At 43.1% G+C, this 23,077-nt stretch overlaps 1 protein-coding gene across 1 annotated transcript in view; it reads right to left on the reverse strand.

The window, feature by feature from the left end:
- Positions 1-23,077, reverse strand: part of INPP5A (inositol polyphosphate-5-phosphatase A) — a 448,685-nt gene that overhangs the window by 129,582 nt on the left and 296,026 nt on the right. Inside the window, exon 9 of the mRNA XM_044296965.1 lies at positions 581-665. Within this exon, the coding sequence (XP_044152900.1) occupies positions 581-665 (85 nt within the window). The remainder of the gene's footprint in view (positions 1-580; positions 666-23,077) is intronic.

Consider the following 23,077-nt stretch of genomic DNA (forward strand, 5'->3'; position numbering starts at 1 on the left):
GCTGGAAACTAAAAAAAGCTTGTAAAAAAAACACAGGTTTCCATAGATGCAGTGGTAGATGCATTTCCTAAAACTATTATAGTTTAATTACCATCAGCGGCCTAAACATACTTAGCAACGTTTAGGTTAGAAAAATTAGAGCATCCAAAACCCCACCCCTGGGAACGTCCCATCTTCACCCTGGGAGAGCAGAAATTTGCTGGGACTGTGTCAGAAAATTCGGGACAGTCCCTGCAAGTTCGGGACAGTTGGCAACTATGGCATACCTTGCAGTTCGTGGGCCTTAATGCAAAGGGACCCCACCAACCATGTGCCATTTACAATATTGAGGCAGAGAGGCCTTGGTGCTCCCAAGGTTACTGGGGCCTGGGTGCGACTACTACCTCCGCCGCTGATTACTATAACTCTCGAGTGTCATTCTGTTGCGAGCTAGAAGGAGCCTCATGAGGTGGTGAAGATCACTGTAATGGAAACTTTCTATATTTCTTCACAAATGACTGAAATCAGGAGGATCAGGAACATTTTTGTACATGATTTTTAATAGACAAACCACATATACAGAAACTCATGACAGGCTTACCTCTACCACTGACTTTAAATCCAGTCGAAAATTAAAATCTCCAAAAACAAAGTAGGGAACCTTCTCAAATCGATGATCTGTAATACTGAAAAATGAAACCATGTCAGTCACAGTATTCTCTATTTAGCTTTTATTGAGTATAAGCCTAAATACAAAAGCATTTTTCACGAATATAAAATAGGACCTTGAACAACTAAACACGACAAACCAGGGTTATGGTCGATATATGTACAGCTGTCCTATTAATCAGAAATCAATATATCCGCTGCAGAAACCACTCCATTGAGACATTAGGAAAATGAAAAGATCTGTAAAGAGAATGTCTCTACATTCTACATTTTTCAAATTACAACTCAGATCTGAATACTTTTGTAACTGCATGCATTAAAATTTGTGGTATAACCATTGAGCTATTCTATAAAATGTATCTGTATAGCGCCACCTGCTGTTGGTTCTATTCTCTGTCATTAACATTGCTGAAGTGGTCACACATGCTCAGTTCCATCCTTCAACTGCTACCAGTTGAAGGATATAAAAAAAAAATGTGACAAAGGGAGAGAGCTGCAGCAGAAAGGACATGCCTCCTGAGCTGTAATAGGGAGAGAGCTGCAGCAGAAAGGACATGCCTCCTGAGCTGTAATAGGGAGAGAGCTGCAGCAGAAAGGACATGCCTCCTGAGCTGTAATAGGGAGAGAGCTGCAGCAGAAAGGACATGCCTCCTGAGCTGTAATAGGGAGAGAGCTGCAGCAGAAAGGACATGCCTCCTGAGCTGTAATAGGGAGAGAGCTGCAGCAGAAAGGACACATACCCTGAGCTGTGATAGGGAGAGAGCTGCAGCAGAAAGGACATGCCTCCTGAGCTGTAATAGGGAGAGAGCTGCAGCAGAAAGGACATGCCTCCTGAGCTGTAATAGGGAGAGAGCTGCAGCAGAAAGGACATGCCTCCTGAGCTGTAATAGGGAGAGATCTGCAGCAGAAAGGACATGCCTCCTGAGCTGTAATAGGGAGAGAGCTGCAGCAGAAAGGACACACACCCTGAGCTGTGATAGGGAGAGAGCTGCAGCAGAAAGGACATGCCTCCTGAGCTGTAATAGGGAGAGATCTGCAGCAGAAAGGACATGCCTCCTGAGCTGTAATAGGGAGAGATCTGCAGCAGAAAGGACATGCCTCCTGAGCTGTAATAGGGAGAGATCTGCAGCAGAAAGGACATGCCTCCTGAGCTGTAATAGGGAGAGAGCTGCAGCAGAAAGGACATGCCTCCTGAGCTGTAATAGGGAGAGCTGCAGCAGAAAGGACATGCCTCCTGAGCTGTAATAGGGAGAGATCTGCAGCAGAAAGGACATTCCTCCTGAGCTGTAATAGGGAGAGAGCTGCAGCAGAAAGGACATGCCTCCTGAGCTGTAATAGGGAGAGCTGCAGCAGAAAGGACATGCCTTCTAAGCTGTAATAGGGAGAGAGCTGCAGCAGAAAGGACATGCCTCTGAGCTGTAATAGAGAGAGCTGCAGCAGAAAGGACATGCCTTCTAAGCTGTAATAGGGAGAGAGCTGCAGCAGAAAGGACATGCCTCCTGAGCTGTAATAGAGAGAGCTGCAGCAGAAAGGACATGCCTCCTGAGCTGTAATAGGGAGAGAGCTGCAGCAGAAAGGACATGCCTCCTTGAAATATATCAAGCAGAGAATTGGAGCAATGTATGGGGAGATATCTGCATCCGTGTGGGGTACAGGGCTGGTTGTAGAAAGAGATTGCCATGTAGTATATGATGTCTGATGTTCATTTTTTTACATTAATCGTAGAATAACTCCTCTAATCATCCTCTTCTGTCAATTGTTAAAATTTCAGCTATTTCAGTGTTCTAATTCCTTCCTGTCTGGATAAGCAGCATTCTTAAAGGGACACTGACAGGGCCAATAAGCATATTGAGGTATATATATGGCAGTACAGGTCTTATAATGGGTATTACAATCATCTAAGTATCCCCCCTGTCCACATTATACATACAGTAAACTAAGTTTTATAACCTGCTCCAACGATCTTCAATCTGTGTTTTGGGGTGTCATTTTACATATACCCATGCTGGGTGAGAGAAATATCTTGGTCAAATGCCAACTTAGTATAAAAAAATGGGAAATGTTGTCTTTTGCCAAGATATTTTTCTCACCCAGCATGGGTATATGTAAAATGACACCCCAAAACACATTCCCCAACTTCTCCCGAGTACGGCGATACCAGATGTGTGACACTTTTTTGCAGCCTAGGTGGGCAAAGGGGCACACATTCCAAAGAGCACCTTTCGGATTTCACCGGTCATTTTTTACAGATTTTGATTGCAAACTACTTCTCACGCATATGGGCCCCTAAAATGCCAGGGCAGTTTAACTACCCCACAAAGGACCCCATTTTGGAAAGAAGACACCCCAGGGTATTCCGTGAGGGGCATGGCGAGTTCCTAGAATTTTTTATTTTTTGTCACAAGTTAGTGGAATATGAGACTTTGTAAGAAAAGAAAAAAATAAATAAAAATCATCATTTTCCGCTAACTTGTGACAAAAAATAAAAAATTCTAGGAACTCGCCATGCCCCTCACGGAATACCTTGGGGTGTCTTCTTTCCAAAATGAGGTCACTTGTGGGGTAGTTATACTGCCCTGGCATTCTAGGGGCCCTAATGTGTGCGAAGTAGTTTGAAATCAAAATGTGTAAAAAATGACCTGTAAAATCCTAAAGGTGCTCTTTGGAATGTGTGCCCCTTTGCCCACCTAGGCGGCAAAAAAGTGTCACACATGTGGTATCGCCATACTCAGGAGAAGTTGGGGAATGTGTTTTGGGGTGTCATTTTACATATACCCATGCTGGGTGAGAGAAATATCTTGGGAAAAGACAACTTTTCCCATTTTTTTATACAAAGTTGGCATTTGACCAAGATATTTATCTCACCCAGCATGGGTATATGTAAAATGACACCCCAAAACACATTCCCCAACTTCTCCTGAGTACGGCGATACAATATGTGTGACACTTTTTTGCAGTGTAGATGCGCAAAGCGGCCCAAATTCCTTTTAGGAGGGCATTTTTAGACATTTGGATCCCAGACTTCTTCTCACGATTTCGGGCCCCTAAAATACCAGGGCAGTATAAATACCCCACATGTGACCCCATTTTGGAAAGAAGACACCCCAAGGTATTCAATGAGGGGCATGGCGAGTTCATCGAATTTTTTATTTATTTTTTGGCACAAGTTAGCGGAAATAGATTTTTTTTTTGTATTTTCTCACAAAGTCTCCATTGCCGCTAACTTGGGACAAAAATTTCAATCTTTCATGGACTCAATATGCCCCTCACAGAATACCTTGGGGTGTCTTCTTTCCGAAATGGGGTCACATGTGGGGTATTTATACTGCCCTGCCATTTTATGGGGCCCTAAAGCGTGAGAAGAAGTCTGGAATATAAATGTCTAAAAAAATTTACGCATTTGGATTCCGTGAGGGGTATGGCGAGTTCATGTGAGATTTTTTTTTTTTGATACAAGTTAGTGGAATATGAGACTTTGTAAGAAAAAAAAAAAAAAAAACAATTTCCGCTAACTTGGGCAAAAAAATGTCTGAATGGAGCCTTACAGGGGGGTGATCAATGACAGGGGGGTGATCACCTATATAGACTCCCTGATCACCCCCCTGTCATTGATCACCCCCCTGTAAGGCTCCATTCAGACGTCCGTATGATTTTTACGGATCCACGGATACATGGATCGGATCCGCAAAACACATACGGACGTCTGAATGGAGCCTTACAGGGGGGTGATCAATGACAGGGGGGTGATCACCTCATATACACTCCCTGATCACCCCCTGTCATTGATCACCCCCCTGTCATTAATCACCCCCCTGTAAGGCTCCATTCAGACGTCCGTATGATTTTTACGGATCCGCGGATACATGGATCGGATCCGCAAAACACATTCGGACGTGGAATATGTGGAATATGAGACTTTGTAAGAAAAAAAAATAAAATAAAATAAACAATTTCCGCTAACTTGGGCAAAAAAAATGTCTGAATGGAGCCTTACAGGGGGGTGATCAATGACAGGGGGGTGATCACCTATATAGACTCCCTGATCACCCCCCTGTTAGGCTCAATTCAGACGTCCGTATGATTTTTACGGATCCACGGATACATGGATCGGATCCGCAAAACACATACGGACGTCTGAATGGAGCCTTACAGGGGGGTGATCAATGACAGGGGGGTGATCAATGACAGGGGGTGATCAGGGAGTGTATATGAGGTGATCACCCCCCTGTCATTGATCACCCCTCTGTAAGGCTCCATTCAGACGTCCGTATGTGTTTTGCGGATCCGATCCATGTATCCGTGGATCCGTAAAAATCATACGGACGTCTGAATGGAGCCTTACAGGGCGGTGATCAATGACAGGGGGGTGATCAGGGAATCTATATGGGTGATCACCTCCCTGCCATTGATCACCCCCCTGTAAGGCTCCATTCAGACGTCCGTATGTGTTTTGCGGATCCGATCCATGTATCCGTGGATCCGTAAAAATCATACGGATGTCTGAATGGAGCCTTACAGGGGGGTGATCAATGACAGGGGGGTGATCAATGACAGGGGGTGATCAGGGAGTGTATATGAGGTGATCACCCCCCTGTAAGGCTCCATTCAGACGTCCGTATGTGTTTTGCGGATCCGATCCATGTATCCGTGGATCCGTAAAAATCATACGGACGTCTGAATGGAGCCTTACAGGGGGGTGATCAATGACAGGGGGGTGATCAGGGAATCTATACGGGTGATCACCCGCCTGTAATTGATCACCCCCCTGTAAGGCTCCATTCAGACGTCCGTACGTGTTTTGCGGATCCGATCCATGTATCCTTGGATCCGTAAAAATCATACGGACGTCTGAATGGAGCCTTACAGGGGGGTGATCAATGACAGGGGGGTGATCAGGGTATCTATATGGGTGATCACCTCCCTGTCATTGATCACCCCCCTGTAAGGCTCCATTCAGACGTCCGTACGTGTTTTGTGGATCCGATCCATGTATCCGTAAAAATCATACGGACGTCTGAATGGAGCCTTACAGGGGGGTGATCAATGACAGGGGGGTGATCAATGACAGGGGGGTGATCAGGGAGTCTATATGGGGTGATCAGGGGTTCATAAGGGGTTAATAAGTGACAGGAGTGTAGTGTAGTGTAGTGTAGTGTAGTGTAGTGGTGTTTTGTGGTACTTTACTGAGCTACCTGTGTCCTCTGGTGGTCGATCCAAACAAAAGGGACCACCAGAGGACCAGGTAGCAGGTATATTAGACGCTGTCATCAAAACAGCGTCTAATATACCTGTTAGGGGTTAAAAAAAATCACATCTCCAGCCTGCCAGCGAACGATCGCCGCTGGCAGGCTGGAGATCCACTCGCTTACCTTACGATCCTGTGAACGCGCGCGCCTGTGTGCGCGCGTTCACAGGAAATCACGGCTCTCGCGAGATGACGCATATATGCGTGACTCTGCGCAGAGCTGCCGCCTCCGGACCGCAGATCTGCGTTAGGCGGTCCGGAGGTTGTTAAACGCAAAATATGCCATGTTAAATAATTATATATACCGGTATGTATATAAATCAATCTAGCCATCCAACCCTCTTATCCATCTATATTATAAAAATCAATGTCTATTCCAACGTCTGAACCAATGGACACAAAATTTGGCACATAGGTACATCAGGTGATCGGGTGTCTGGGAAGGTTTTCATAAAGGTCTCAGCTCTCTAGGACGGACTGTTCTTGAGAAATTCCCAAAAAAACTAATATGACACCATCACATGATCAGTATTGGCCAATAGAAGCTCGAAGCTATTTCACGTATTCCTGGATTCCGCAGCCTTCTTCAATGTTGTAGGTCACTGTTAAGGGGCGGAGCGCTGTGGAGGTCACAGTCAAGGGGGTTTTACTACAAAATCACAGTGAGATAAAGTTGTCACCGTGATTTTGTAGTAAAAAGATCACAGAGAGGCACAGAGCGTTATCAATCATGTTAATGCTCCGTGTCTCTGCTGTCCGGAACGGGGCTTGGCTGTCTTTCACGCAACTTATTCCCCGCACGCATCCACTCGTGTGAAAGAGCCCTAAGGGTAAATTCACAAGTGGCAGATTTGTAAAAAAAAAATAAATTTTTTTTTATCTGCAACTGAAAATCTGTTCCATTTATCGGAATGGAATTGTTTTGGTGGCAAGCATGTGGAAATCTGCAAGCCCCATTCTGATCACAAAAAAAATCTGCAATCGCTCTTGCATGTGGATTCACCCTCAGGGTCGTTTCGCATGCAGCATTTTTTTGGAAAAATCGCATTGCAGTTTTTCATGCAGATTTTTTTTATTTATTTTTTGCCAAAGGTTAATCTAGCAGGAAGAATTAGTGTAAGTCCTTCCTTAACAGTTCCCAATTCTGTTGAATCGACTTCTGGCTAATCGTTTGGCTACATGGTGTCATGCGTCGCTCAACACAAAAATAAGTGCGACTTGTCTGCAACTTGTTGTCACTTGACTATTTTAGAACTGCGATTTTGCTGTGAAAACACAAGCAAATCACAAGGGAGTTGGGTGTGACATTAAAATCAATAGAGTAAAAGTCGCCCGCATGTCTAGATTTTCTGCGACTGTGGCAAACATTACTTGAAATGTTGCCCAACACATATCACAGTGTTGCCAAAACTTTTAGGCTCACAAAACTGCAGGAAAGAAAACTGACCCAGATTGACTAATCGTAAGGATGGTGTAAGCTTAGACCAGCTGTCCAGATCTGCTCCAGATTTATCACAACCCCATTCACACTACAATCTGACCACAGTCCGCTAAACTCTGCCTAGCATGTCAGAAAAAAAGCGTAGAAACCCTAGATGCGCCAAATAGTCACACTTTATTTTTAAACAGAATTTTGGAGCAGAGACATTAGTAAATCAGGGTCTCTGTGTGCGAGAACAACCCAGGGGTAGATTCACACAACTCATTTTTCGACATGGGTTTCAGCTCGGATTCAGCACTGAAAACCTCCTCCCAATACATTCAATGGGAGCCCATGCTGCCGGGCAAATTTTTTATGTGCGTTTTTTCCAGACTGTCAAGAACGTACAAGTCTGTCCATCCTTGGCGCGGTTACAATGTGGACATCTCGGAAAGCTGCGGTGGGAGCTTGCTTGTGGTTTAGCGCTACTCAATGGAGCTAGACCGATCAGGTCAGCACCATTTAAAATGAAAACCCTTGGGAGAAACATATTGGTTTCTGCTGTGGGATACGTGGTGGAACTCAACGTGGGAACCTAACCCGAGAACAGCTACTCAGGACGTCAACTGCAATGGATCCTATACGTTGAGATAATTCCAAGAATAGTCCTCTTCGCATGTGGCACCTGCATGAGCGTCAAGCACCCATGTGTAATTACAGTAGTAAATGGATAACCAAGAATGGGGACGAGGGATTCTTTGGAAAGTTGATATACTGCAGAATGACTGAAAGGAAAGCAATGCTGAAATATATCTCAAGTTTAACTAGAACCAATGTCATATAGACTTCAAAACCGGTCCTGGGACATCAGTACATTTCTCTCCAAAAGTTCTAACCATTCCTGGTAGGTTCGTACCACAATTCAGAAGACAAACTTTAAACAAAGATATTTTGGCCTTTGCCAATTTCAGTAATTCATTTTGATTTTTGGCATTGCTCAAGGTCATTTACAGCTAACATAAAAATAATGAATGTTGGTGAAGTGGCAGAAAGGCGTGACGGATTGCTTTTTAAACAAATTGATTTTTCAAGGAAGGTATGTGCAGCTAATTTTTCCCCAAAGTCATTTTTTTAAATTGACACTTCTTGCCAAAGAACTGCTACTTACGGCTTGTTAACTAAATGGATATCACAAGTCAGAAATGATGGAGTCGGAAAAAAAATAAAACAGGCCAGAAACAAAAAGAAATCAGTTAATTAAAGATCAATTACATTACTTTTACACATTTAGGGATTTCATAAAAATGATAAGTTTCACCTCGCTGACGAAGATCATACTTTGCCCTGAAGGCACAGAAAGCCAGCCCTCAGCCTTCCAGCTATGGATTGCTGGCGGAGCACAGTGGCTGTCAGCATAACCGTTATCTAAGGTGTATGGACACCTTTGGGGACAGTTCACAAACTTCACAATGAGTTTTCTGCCGCTGATTTTGAGGTGTTTCTGCCTCAAAACCAACTCCAAAAAATGCCTCAACATGGCTCCCATTCATTTCAATAGAAAGTAGCAGCACGCCTTGTCTTGGCTAAAAAACACCACAAAAAAAAAGAACCGCTCTGTATGTATCCATGTGTTTTATGCGTGGTTTCTCTGTGGTTTTTAGCATAGATCTGAAAATAAAGTTTTGTATTGAAGTGCACATCCATTGGTAAAAAAATGCATTGAAAAACTGCATAAAAAATGCACTAAAAAAAGACAAGCGGATTCTGCACTGAATTTTCGAGGCAGGATTTTCAAAATCCGTTGCGTGCACATACCCTTAAAGGGAACCTGTCACCGGTATTGTGTGTATATAGCTGGGGACAGGGGCTGCTAGATGGCCGCTAGCACATCCGCAATATCCAGTCCCCATAGCTCTGTGTGCTTTTATTGTATAAAAAAAACCGATTTGATACATATGCAAATTAACCTGAGATGAGTCCTGTCCCTGACTCATCTCACATACAGGACTCATCTCAGGTTAATTTGCATATGTATCAAATCAGTTTTTTTTTACACAATAAAAGCACACAGAGCTATGGGGACTGGGTATTGCGGTTGTGCTAGCGGCCATCTAGCAACCCATGTCCCCAGCTCTATACACAAAATACCGGTGACAGGTTCCCTTTAACTTGTGGATACCTATGGGGCATGCAGACACTGCCCAACTAGGACGTTTTGTGTAGAAATGTGTGGCCATATGAAAATGGAGCCACTTACCAAAAACGCTATCATTAAAGGGATTCTGTGATCAGGATTGTAGCAACAGAGCTTTTCACATTAACACATCTCCCTGATTTAGTTTAAAATATACTAGTCTTACTGCCATGTCTTGTCATTTCTGTAAAAAAATATATTATATTGCTTTTATTCATATGCAAATTACCTCTCTAAGGAGCCCAAGGGGCTGTCCCTCTGGCCGTTGGAGCCCAGCCGCGCCCATTCTCTTGGAGCCCTGCACCGCCCCACTGCAAATTATTCACTCCTTTCATTGATGATGACATTGTTCTGGTGCGCCGCAATCTCGCGCATGCGCCCTCGATCTGCTCTTCGGTACCCGTTCAGTCTCCTGGCAGTAGCCTCAGCAAACGAAGTGCGCATGCGCTAGCTGTCTGCACACTTAGCTCCTCCCGGAAAGGAAGAGCGGAGTAGTGCGAGATCCCGGACAGGCAGAGGACCAAGGTGCAGGAGAGGAGGTAGAACCATAAAATTCTAATATTTTATCTGATAATTAGGTATGACAACAGGAATAAAGTGTCTAAATTCATATCCGGTTTTGTTTTGGCTTCATGCCCCATTATAACAGAGCAGTACCATGAAGTTTCTGGGCCCCGACCTACCATGTGACGTCTGTAACACTGGTGTCTGTGCCCGTATGCAACTGCTACTGCTGCACCCCACAGATCTACACCTCGGAGGAAGACCGACATTGGCCCTGATTTATCAAGCCTTCACTCCAGAATTCTGTTTCAAAAAGTTGCAAAATAAGGCTTTCAACTCACACTCACTCCAGTTTTGAAGTATGGGTGGAAAAGTGGGCATAATAAGCCTGAGTTTCACTCCAGAATTTTTTTTAAAGTCACAAAAAAAAAAGAAAACGCAATCTGACTCTAGTGGGAGGGTGGGGTAGGAAAACTGGAGGAGCTTCTCTAGTCAAAAGTGTTAGGTTTAAAGGGGTTGTCCGGGCTTTTACTATTGATGACCTCAGTATAGACCTCAGTATAGGTCATCAATATCAGATCAGCACAGGTCAGACACCCGGCACCCCCCCCGATAAGCTGTATGTTCGCACATGCAGTCTCCCTTCCTGTCCGCTGCTGTGGTCTATGGTCTTTGCCATAGACAGCAGCGGTGAAAAGAAAGACAGGAGACGGCACGTGCGCACTGCCTGCGCTGTCTCCTCATACAGATGATCGGCGGGGGTGCCGGACCCGTGCTGATCCGATATTTTTGACCTATCCAGACAATCCCTTCAAGGGTAAGACAAATTTATCAAACACCATAAGACATTTGATAAATGTGGCATAAAGTACTCCAACATACACTCAAGCAAAACTGACTTCAAATATTCCCCCCCCAACGTGTTTTCACATAAGCTATATCCCCGATCTGTCAATGGAGGAGACAGCCGCAGGTAACAGTCCTCGCCAAGTGTAGAGCGCGCCTCACCTGGAGAGCTGCAGAATCAAGATCACCCAAGAGCCGTAATGTAAAGACTGAGCAGGAACGACAGACGGGTTATAACCAATATGAATACATAAAGCCGTGATAAATTAGAATGGCTCGCTTTATGGCTGCAGCTAAGGATTTTATAAATGTTATCACATGAAGAAGTCATAAGTCGTCCCTGTGAGGGCATCCATTGGTAAACGTTACAAGGGATACATCACAACAATACGCGGCAAGATGGCATGATTCATTCTACAAAGGGTGAGCAGGAGGTTAACTGGTAACAGTGTCCGCTGTATAGAAAAGTATCCCAATGCATCATGCAGAGCGCTCAGAAAGGCAAATTTTCTAATGGCGCTCTAGAATCTGGAGGAGGTTTAAAGGAACAATTTCATCTAAATGTAGCATGTAAGGGCTTAGAAGAAAAAATACCGTAAATAAAATACGGCAAGACCATTGCAGGTAGATTTAAAGTGAAGCTCCACCATTGGTCACACAAATGTACAATCCAGCATCTTCAGAGTACATTGCTTTGTGTCATACTAATTTATTAATATATTTTTTTTATAGCACATAAAAATAAATTCCATGGAAACTGCCAGAAACAAGAAGGCCAACTGCTGCAGCTTATGGATTTTATCATTTCGGCATGTCTGAATATCTTGGACAGAAATTTCCCCCCTTTATACACGAGTATCCAAATACAGTTATACATCAATAAATCCTCATTTTGTGGTTGACAAATTGCAGATCAGCAAAATATGGATACCATCCGCATTTTCTGTGGACCTATTGACTTCAATGGGTCCACTGTCTGTATTTTACCACCAAGTATAGGACACGTTCTATTATTTTGCAGAACGGACACACGGATGCAGAAAGACACGGGTCATCCGTGTTCTGCATCCACATGTCCGTTGCACTACACAAAGATAAATGCGGACCATGGACACACTGGAGTCAATGTGTCTGCAAAGAAAAAGAAGAACGGTACACGGATCGCATCCATATTTTGTGGACCGCAGAACGGATACAGTCATGTGCATGTGGCAATTTTTTTTTTAAATTAACCTTTTAAATTAACCACCTCCCACTCCGGTGGTCCCTGATGGTTCTGTAGCAAAGATGTCGCAGACATCATTGTAACTCGTCTTGTTCATATTTATTGCAATAGTCTGTATCATGTATGTCTACAGCGCCATGGAATGAATGGCGCTTATAATAAATAATAATTCATGTGATCACTGCAACCAATCACTGACCTCAACTGTCACATGCAATACATGCAAGAATCACTACTGAGGCCAGCGATTGGCTGCAGTGATCAGGTGAATGATATATGTGGTATCATGGCTCCAGGACAAGGGGACCACCGAAAAAGCTGCAGATTTAACAGGTAAGGCTACGGTCACATTAGCGTTTTTTGTGGATCAGTCATGGATCTGCAAAAACGCTTCCGTTACAATAATATAACCGCAAGCACCAGTCATGAACGGAGCCGGTTGTATTATGTCTTCTATAGCCACGACGGATCCGTCTTGAACACCATTGAAAGTCAATAGGGGACGGATCAGTTTTCTATTGCGTCAGAGAAAACGGATCCGTCCCTATTGACTTGCATTGTGTGTCAGGACGGATCCGTCTTGCTCCGCACCACAATGCGGACAGAAAAAAACGCTGCTTGCAGCGTTTTTCTGTCCGCGATGGGAGCGCAACCAAACGGAACGGAATGCATTTTGGTGCAAACCATTTTGTTCAGTTCTGCCCCCATTGACAATGAATGGGGACAAAACTGAAGCGTTTTCTACCGCTATGGAGATTGTATGACGGATCTCAATAGCGGAATTGAAAACGCTAATGTGGAAATAGCCTAAGTAATTGTTTTTTTTTAGCATTTTATACCATTTACTGCTGGCAACTTTATTAAATTCCCAGAAACCACTTTAAATGTTTTTGCAATTAAAGCTGCATTTTATTATTGTTTTTATCGTTTTCTTTTTGAAGATAAACCGTATTTAACAACCTGATCAGCAGTTCCTTCTGCTGCCATAACTGAGATTCAGCTTTTTTGTGCTTCCCTGTCAGCACTGACTTTCACTAGAGAAGGAGAAATAATGCTCCAGATCTAAGCAGGAATAAGTAAAAAACTATTCATTTTACATTGTGATAAAATATTAACGGGGTTGTCCCATCATCAGAGACAGCTCCTTCCAGAACGTGGGCCGCCTCTTTTTTATAATTATTACGAAAGAACAATCCAGTCGCATCGCAAAACAACCTGCAACGGATATTACCAGATATTTAAATATGTACCTTGGTACACGCGCTATGAATCACTGCCACTAGCTTCATCTTACAGAATTCCTTCAAGCCAGACCTTCACCACTCCCTCCAAATCTTTCACCAGTCCCTTACCAAAAACATTTCACTAATTTCAACCGAAGGGTCATCAAGTTGTTTAGGCGCTCTCCATAAGGCGATATATTCCCCAAATACTAATTTCAACAGAAGACACATGCAACGCTGTGGTACTTAAAGGGGTTTTCCCATCTCAGACAATGGGGGCATATCACTAGGATTGTCTGATAGGTGCCGGCCCCCCCTCTGGGACCCGAGCCCTGAAAGTTATGGAGGGCGTACTGCGCACGAGCAGCCGCCCTCCATTCATTTCTATGGGGCCGTCAAAAACAGCCGATCAATGGCTCGGGGCTATTGCGGTCGGCCCCATAGAAATAAGTGCTAGCGGTGGCTGCACAAGTGCGGTGCGCTCCTATTCACTACTATAGGGAGAGCGCTTGGTGTTGGCCAGAGGACGCCAGGTTTCCGGGGTCCGGTCACCACCAAGCGCTCTCCCCGCTCTGTTCTCGCACCTATCAGACAATGGGGGCATATCCTAGCAATATGCCCCCATTGTTTGAGATGGGAAAATCCCTTTAATAATTAACTTCAGGAACTCCATCATCTCTATACGACAAATACATAGTAACATCACACTAAACTTGTTACATTCTAAAAATTGCATATGTTCAACCATAGCTGAGAAATCATTAGGTCTACAATACCGGAAGATGTAAATTATTTGAATGAAACCTGATCTACTATGTTCTCTTTCTTCTTTGAATAATACATTTAAATAGAATAATCTATATTGAAAATATTTAATGAGATTAAAAAATAAATAAAATAAAAACAAAAAGTAAAATATATTACAAAAAAAATAAAATAAAAATTTAATAAAAAGAAAAAAAAAGTTTTAATTTTCTTGGAGGTTTTCACAGGCACAATTCAACAACCACCGCTTCACTGCACAGCTTCATTTCAGTAAAGGAGAAGAAAACTTTGACATGCATCAAGAATTCATGACAGCAACACTTTCTCCAGATATGCATGGGGCTGGAAAAAGGAAGAAAAAAAAAACCCCTCAGACAAATGCAAGCAATTTAAAAGTGGGAGGCGGCTGAGCATAACTCAATGTGACAAGGGGCACACTGATTTAGCTAAACCATTTCTCAGGGTACTTTGTAAGGAGGATCATCTGTATTATTCCTCTAATAGGCATGCCTAATGCAATAGCCTTGAGGGTTTTGTCCCAGACCAAGGTATCAGCTGCAGGTCAGAAGGTAACATACTGTTTACACGATTATTTCCTAAAGCACTTATCAGGCATTCGGTGTGAAAGTTGACTTTGCTGTTTGTAAGAAGGCCCAAAGAATTGAAGGAATGGGAAAAATTAGCCACACTGAACTAGAGCTGAATGGCTGAGGTGGGAGGTCTGAATAAGCCCCACTGTGGTTCTCAGCGGGGTACCTTATTAGTCACGTCATTGCAGTTCATTCAAGCAAACCACAACAGTGTCACCAACATTCCCACACAAAGACAAAGTTCTTCACACAGTCTATAAACATGCTTCCTCCGGCCAATTCATCCTGCGTCAACGCCAATAAAAGGGTCTGCCTCCATTATTATTTTTTAAACTGATTTTAAAAGGGGGGTGATGAACAGAAACAATAGTCATATTTTTCTACAAAGTTCGATCTTGGGCTATATTGCATCTACGAGGCAGATTTTATTCTCCGTTTAATAAAGATGACAGTTTGCGTGAATACATGTCATTAGTGAAAAAAATCTAAAGTTTGCAACAATTTACTGAAGTTGAAAAATCAATAAAAAAGAAAATGTAGCATGCGGCTTTCTCTGAGGCAGGCAATAGGTAGAAAATTCTAAAAAAGTGTCAAAATGTAAGTATTAAAAATTCTAATAAATACTTATATTACTACTGACCAAATAAATTATAAGATGCATTATAATAAAACGTGATTATAAATTATATGCAAGTCCAAAGAAAACCACAAACTAAATTCTTGACGCGATCACCCAAATTTGCACCTGCCGACTAAAACGTGACTGCTGAACATCTCAGGAAAGCTTGCATCAATTGTTCCATATATAATAAATCTGATCTTCAATGTCTTTGCAATTTCATCACACTGAGGCCTCTTTCACACGGGCGTGTGTGCCCCGTGGTCGTGCCGCGGGCCGCAATGCACGAGCACAGTCCGTGGGGCAGCCGCAGCGGATCGTGGACCCATTCACTTGAATGGGTCCGCGATCCGGCCGTTCTGCAAAAAGATAGGACATGTTCCATCTTTTTTGCGGAACGGAAGTACGGGACGAAACCCCACGGAAGCACTCCGTAGTGCTTCCTTTACGCACCATTCCACATCTCCGGATTTGCGGGGCCATTGAAGTGAATGGGTCTGCATCCGTGATGCAGAATGCCCACGGAACAGCACCCGTGTATTGCGGATCCACAAATGCGGTCTGCAATACGGCAACGGGGCGCACGTGCCCGTGTGGAAGAGGTGAAAAGTCTACCTTTTCTTTTTCAGCATTCACATGCCAACAAAAAAGTTTAGGGCCTAATGCATACTTGGGATAAGTAAGACGTGGATTCTAAGAGGGTTATAAGGACATTTTTATGGTGAATATATATGAAAACTGACAACCGGGTGTTGCCTACACAGTTTGGCGCTGTTAGCCCTGATTGGACAGTAACAGACTGGGTACGGACACAATGCCAAATGGTGACAACCAGTTGTAAATTTTTAGGATTACCGTATTTTTCGCCGTATAAGACGCACCGGCCTATTTGGGGAGGAAAATAAGAAAAAAAATATTTTTAACCAAAAGGTGTGCTGTGTGTTTGGTGGGATTGGAACTAATGGTGGTCTGTGGATGGCCCTATTACTGGGGATCTGTGGATGACGGACACTGTTATGGGGGGGGGGGATCTGTGGATGACGGACACTGTTATGGGGGGGGATCTGTGGATGACGGACACTGTTATGGGGGGGATCTGTGGATGACGGACACTGTTATGGGGGGGATCTGTGGATGACGGACACTGTTATGGGGGGGATCTGTGGATGACGGACACTGTTATGGGGGGGATCTGTGGATGACGGACACTATTATGGGGGGATCTGTGGCTTGCACTGTTACAGGGGGATCTGTGGCTGGCACTGTTATATATGTGTCATCCACAGACCCCCCCAGCCCATAACTGTGCCATCCACAGATCCCCCGCCGCTCCAGTATACTAATATAATATGTCTTATTCAATTAATAGTTATTAAATATGCCCCTTTATTCCTAATAGTACCTTAAATCCTAACCGCTTCAGTACAATGCCGGCAGGCAGGTCGGGCGGCCGGCGCGTCACTCACTGACGTCACTTGCCTGCGCCGCCTGCTTCATTCATAAAGTAGGAGGTGCAGGCACGTGACATCAGGGAATTACGCTGCCGCCTGCCCGGCCTGCATTGTACTGAAGCGCTTAGGATTTAAGGTACTATTAGGAATAAAGGGGCATATTTAATAACTATTAATTGAATAAGACATATTATATTAGTATACCGGAGCGGCGGGGCGGGGCTATAGTACAGTGACTGCACCGCCCCGCCGCTATTGCCAGCCCCCAACTCCTCCTCCCAGTCCCTCCCCAAGTCCCCGCTTGCTCTTGCGATGTAAAACTGACAGCATTCGCCGTATAAGACGCAGGGGCATTTTCCCCCCATTTTGGGTGGAGAAAAAGTGCGTCTTATACTGCGAAAAATACGGTATATAAATTCCTAGTAGTGACAACAGAGTAACTGTGCAATAGAGTATTGCGGTACTTCAGATTCATTATTTCATGAAGAATACAAGAATTTACTATAACAGATATGTTAGGAGAGCCGATGGGTACATTTTAACCATTTGATGCAGAGATAAGCAGCGGTAAGACGTCCGACAGCTGCTCATTATCCCATTCTCCACAGTCTCAATTATTGGAGAGCCTAACAGCATTGACTGGAAGCAACCATAAAGGTGGGTCATCATGCAGGAACTTCATATATATCAGTTTTATAGGGCATTTTATAGGCACTCTGCTTGTTCTGCATAGCTAAATACAACCATGCTGAGGATGCGGCTAGCAAACACAGGTGTCATGCTCTTACATACTAAAACTTAGGAGAACTCATAAATTAAAGACAAAAGGCTTATGCGTTTCAAGTTGTACCACAGCTATTGAGGCCCGCATGCACAATGCGTTGTAGGCCGACCCCATGAAAACAGATGGGTTAGGCCGACAGTTCAATGTGTACAGAGAGATCCTGGTTCTTTGAGAAGATGATGTTGGAGGACAGAAGCATTGGACAATATTTTCAGATTGTCTCACAATGGCTTTACAACGTATTTAAGCTCAGCCGAACTTAACATGTATGAGTATGGGGGAACTGGGAGCGGCTCCGGAGAAATAGCCATAGGCTGAATGACCATTCGGCCAACAACTATTGAGTGTGTATGCCGTAATCAGGAGGAAAGATAGCCGTTGGCTGACCGACAGCTTTTGAATGTGTATGGCCAACTTTAGGTTTCAGCATCATCTACGTTGTTTATTTTCGTTGTTCCCATGACTGACACTGATGGCACCTGACAGGGGTTTGGTTGTTGCGTCCATCATTTTCTCCAACCTAACAGCTCAGCATGCTGTGCTCTTTTACGTGGCATAACTAGCGGAAACCTATCATGCAGATGTGAAGGAGCTTTAAGTCATAATTCTCGTATACAAGATATAAATATTACCGTAGGTTTTATTTATTTATTTTAGGCTCTTATTATCATCACTTGCTGTCCCCAATGGGGCTCACAATCTAAGTTCCCTATCAGTAAGTCTTTGGTGTGTGCGAGGAAACCCGAGTACCTGGAGGAAACCCACACAAACACGGGGAGAACATACAAACTCCATGCAGATGTTGTCCTTGGTCACATTACTTTAAAAAGTCCAAAGTGAGATAAATCCTTGAGCCATAAATACACACCCAGTGGTCTAAAAGTCATAGAAACATAATGTAAAGTCCACTTACAAATCGTAACAATACTACTTACAGTGGAATCCATTTTCTGGAGTTTACCCGAAGGGGCTGTATGTGTGAACGCACCCATCGGCAATATCAGTCCCGGACTTTACCCAGACCTTTTCTCCCCAGAGCCCTAGTACTAACTCCGGATTATGTCCGAGCGAGCGCATGTATGAAAACAAGCAGTAAATGTTCCAGAAAATCACAATGGCCATACCTAAAGTTCCCGCCCCTAGTCTAGGCACCTGGAACATTTCCTCTGTAGTGAGAACGCACCAGACAGGGAGCATCTCTGGAGTGGTAGCTACATGTGTGAAAGGCCAACTCTGGTAAATCTCCGGACCTGATAATCTGGAAATATTCCGGAGCTCAGGTGTGAAAACAGCATTAAAAAAAAGTTATTTTGCCATTAGCTTTGGTGAACACAATTACCAGTCGGCTTAATTTCTTAACCTTTTGATCTAGAAAAGGCCGAATTTGAATACGAATCTTGTTAAAGTCGCAGGGAAAACTTGGATCCTGTTTTGCATTCTGTCAGTTCAGCGAGTTGCAGAGAGGACCATGCATAGCCCCCAAGACAATGGGCAACTTTGCATAGCAGCTAGGTGCAAGGGAACTGTGCGATACCCCACTGTCCACATTTACAACAAAGAGGACTTTCCCTGGCTTGTAGTATTGTCAAGTGAAGGTCAGCGAAAGGTGACTGGACAAAGCCCTAATCTAATGAGATCTGGGGAAATTCACTTACAGTTCCCTTCTCAATCACATCAACTGGTAAAACGCTGCACTGCATAAAGGGGAAGATTTAGAAATCGGGTCCTAGGGAAAAGCTTTGTGCCCAAATTTAAATGATTAGATTTTATAAAAACATCTGAGATTTTAAATTTAAATGTTGCCTGGTTCATGATAAATGTCTCACAGGGGGACGCTTTTCTCCAGCTCTGGGAGTCTTATGTGCCCCACTTTGTTTTCTCCTAAAATTGTGCAACTAATACACCACACCCCATAAGAAAAATCTGCAACAAATCTCTGCAACTTTTTGATAAATCTAGCACATACCGCAAGTGACAATTTTTAGGGCCTATGAACATAAAGATATGTTTGGATTTTGCATTGCGAGTCAGATAAGGGCTGCTCTTTGCACTTGCGTTTTTTGCTGCATTTTGTGCTGTAAAAACACCAACTCCAGATGTTAGCTGAAGGTCTACAGGCAATATTAAACACAGGACATACATGTTAATTATGTAGCATTTTTGGGGTCTGCATTTTTATTTTATTTTTTAATGCAGCATGTTGAAGCTTTTAGTGTTTTTTTTCTAGCATTTCAACATTTTCTACTCTGTAGGGAAAATAAATGCCAGAGAAAATGTGGTTAACATTTTTCTAGTGAGCAAAAAAAATGGGGCCTGTACCCTAAACACACACATGAAAGCAGCAGGTGTCCACCACAAAACTGTGTATGGTTTCTCACACGTCAGTGCCCAGGTTTTTGTGCTGTGAGGGTATTTTTTAAGCAGCAGCTCTAGGAATTACTCAAACACAGAATGCCTTATCTAAGATTTTATTTGCAGTTATTTTTTTCTGCTATTTAAAACGTAAGGTCAAATGGTGTCTGACTGTTGGGACCCCCCATGATCAAAATTTTGCAGATTCAAAATACTTCCGAAAATACTACCAGCAGTTTTTTGGACTTTGTGTTTTTTATGCGATTACTTCATAGTTCACCAAATCACATGCTCTGTACCAGGATCTAAAGGGAGTCTCTAATAGTTACCTGTCGCAGGGATAAGCTTCTATGTGTAAACCAGTCCGTAAAAATGTTCAGCTGCAAGTCAGCCATGTCATATATGCATGCATATGGCACAGGGTGTGAAATAAACACAATATTGGAGTCATTTTTACCCATGAAATAATAATTGTAGAAAATGTGTAAAACTAAAAAAAATTAACTCTGTGAACCTAGAGAATGTGTTGAAAGTAACAGATTTGGGCAATTAAAGTTAGTTATTTCTAAAAGTAAAAAACAAACAAAAAAAAGAAAGCATGTGAACTAACAGGAGTGAGCGTTCTTCTCATGCAGCAGCAGTAAAAATGACGATTTGTGGGGACTCCTAGTGGAAAGACTGCAGAGCTACACACACAAGGCAGAAGGCGCAATAAGTAATGTTCTCACTCCTAATGTCAGAAATGAAACTATGAAAATAACTGAAAAATAAAACTGAAAGCAAAAAGGGTTTGTAATAGTTCATACTACCCAATGCAGAAAACAGTTGTGTCAAGTGCACTTTAAGAGTCTCCCCCTTTTTGGATCTATTCCCACCAAATAACAGATATCAGACTCTGCATGAACTAAAAAAAAAAGTTCTATAAAGCCAGGTATAGGGTTTACAGGCATTTTGTTGCATGTGTGTCTATAAAATATAAAGAAACTGCATGAATCTGGCCTCATCATGGGTTCTTGTGAGGCTCAAACAACAATATTGTCAATTTAAAGTTTTCCAGGCTCCTAACACTGATGACCTATCCTCAGCATAGGTCATTAATATGCGATTAGTGAGGGTCCGACACCCGGCACGACCACTACACTTTAACCGTAGCTGTGTTTCCTGTTTCAGTCAAAGTGCTACTATGGGGTGCGGGGTATCGGGCCTTCACAGATCATATATAAATGGCCTAACCTGAGGATAGGTCATCAATATGTGGTGCCTACAAAACCTCTAACATAACTCTCCCGGACACTATAAGGAGAATTTATCATTCCACCGACGCCACTTTTAAAACGGGGCATGGCAAGGGGTGGAGAGAAGGAGTGGCCAGCGGATCCGGCACGTTTATCTTCATTTATGCCAAATTTTATGGCATAAGTGAAGATCGAAATCTACAGCAGCTACTAGCTACTGTTTAGATGCATGGACTGCTAGGGGATGTGCCGAATTTATGACGAGTCTTGCACTTCACCAAAAATTAGACACATTCTCTGTAAGAGCAGGGGGTATTCTCCCCACTAGATTCTTCTAATCTGATTGGACCGAAAAACATTGCAAACCTAAAGATATGGCAGCAATTTACCTAAAATTGGGACCTGCCATCTTTAGCTAGGAAACAAACCGTGCGGACGGGTTAAGGAGAAACGTGACAACCGAGCACTATTTATTCCCAGCCATTATCCCAAAAGACACTGCACTTCCAAAAATGTAATTATATACTGTAAAAATAGGTTTAATCTTAAAGGGAATGAGTCAGTTTTCACCGACGCAATAGAAAACGGATCCGTCCTCCAGTGACTTTCAATGGTGTTCAAGACTGATCTGTTTTGGCTATGTTACAGATAATACAAACGGATGCACGCGGTTGTATTATCTGAACGGATGCGTTTGTGCAGATCCATGACGGATCCGCACCAAATTGGAGTGTGAAAGTAGCCTTACATTGTTTAAATCAAGTTTTTATGTTTAAAGGGAATGTGTCATCAGAAAATGACCTGCTTTTTAAATCACTTTTTAAGATAATTTTTACTGATGTTATTTTTAATTTTCCATGTCACTTTTTGCAGGTTAAACTAAAAAAATTGAATATCGTGCAAAGTTCATTTATTTCAGTAATGCAACTTAAAAGGTGAAACCAATATATGTGATAGACTCATTACATGCAAAGCAAGATATTTCAAGCCTTTATTTGTTATAACTTGGATGATTATCGCTTACAGCTAATAAAAACCCCAAAGTCCAAATTTTGAGGTCCCCTTTGCTCAGGGGATATGGATTAATTAGCTGACTAGAGTGTGACACTGAGCCTAGAATATTCAAATACGATATTCAAATTTTTCGAGTCTTACCTGTATATTTAAACTAAAACAAAAAACCTGCCGTTTTTTGCACTGGCCGCTATGTCTAATAATTGGCGCCACTTATTGGCCTGTACAGATACCTTTACTGCAGTTATCTGCTTATCTTCCATTGTAATCCTGTGTATAGATAAGACAGGATCCACCATTCACAATAGGTGATATCACAGCTCATCTATTCTTTCGTCTGCACAGGGCACAGATCATGCCTAGAAAACTCTCCCATAGAAGTCAGTGATGTCCCTCCGGTCCATTGTGTCTATGGCCCATGGGGCTGCCATAAAGCAATTATCTTAAAGGGGTTCTGCAGTTTGTTTAAACTAATGATCTATCCTCTGGATAGATCAGCATCTGATTGGTGGGGATCCGACACCGAGGACCCCTGCTGATCAGCTGTTTGAGTAGACAGCGGTGCTCCGGGAGCCCACTGACGTCACGACTAGTATCGCTGGCCTGGGCACGGCTAAGCTCTGTTCACTTGAATGGAGCTTAGCCGCGCCCAGGCCAGTTGATACTAGTCGTGATGTCACTGGGCCAGTGGTAAACAGTGAGAAGGCCGCGGCGCTTCTCAAACAGCTGAACCCCTTTAATGCAGAACCCCTTTAATGCTTTCTAAAAGTTGTTCAGAACAGATCAGGCAAGATGGCCGCCCCCCATAATCATGTTCAGGAAATAGAAGAAATAAATATACAATCAGAAAATAAAAACAGATTAGAAAAAAAAATTGTGGCAATTCCTTTAAAGGGAATCTGTCACCTCCCTGAGCTCTGTTAGGTGCAGTACTGCTGGCCCTGACTGAGGATTACTAAGGG

Source organism: Bufo gargarizans, chromosome 6 (genome assembly GCF_014858855.1).
Source record: "Bufo gargarizans isolate SCDJY-AF-19 chromosome 6, ASM1485885v1, whole genome shotgun sequence".
Classification (NCBI taxonomy): Eukaryota; Metazoa; Chordata; class Amphibia; order Anura; family Bufonidae; genus Bufo; species Bufo gargarizans.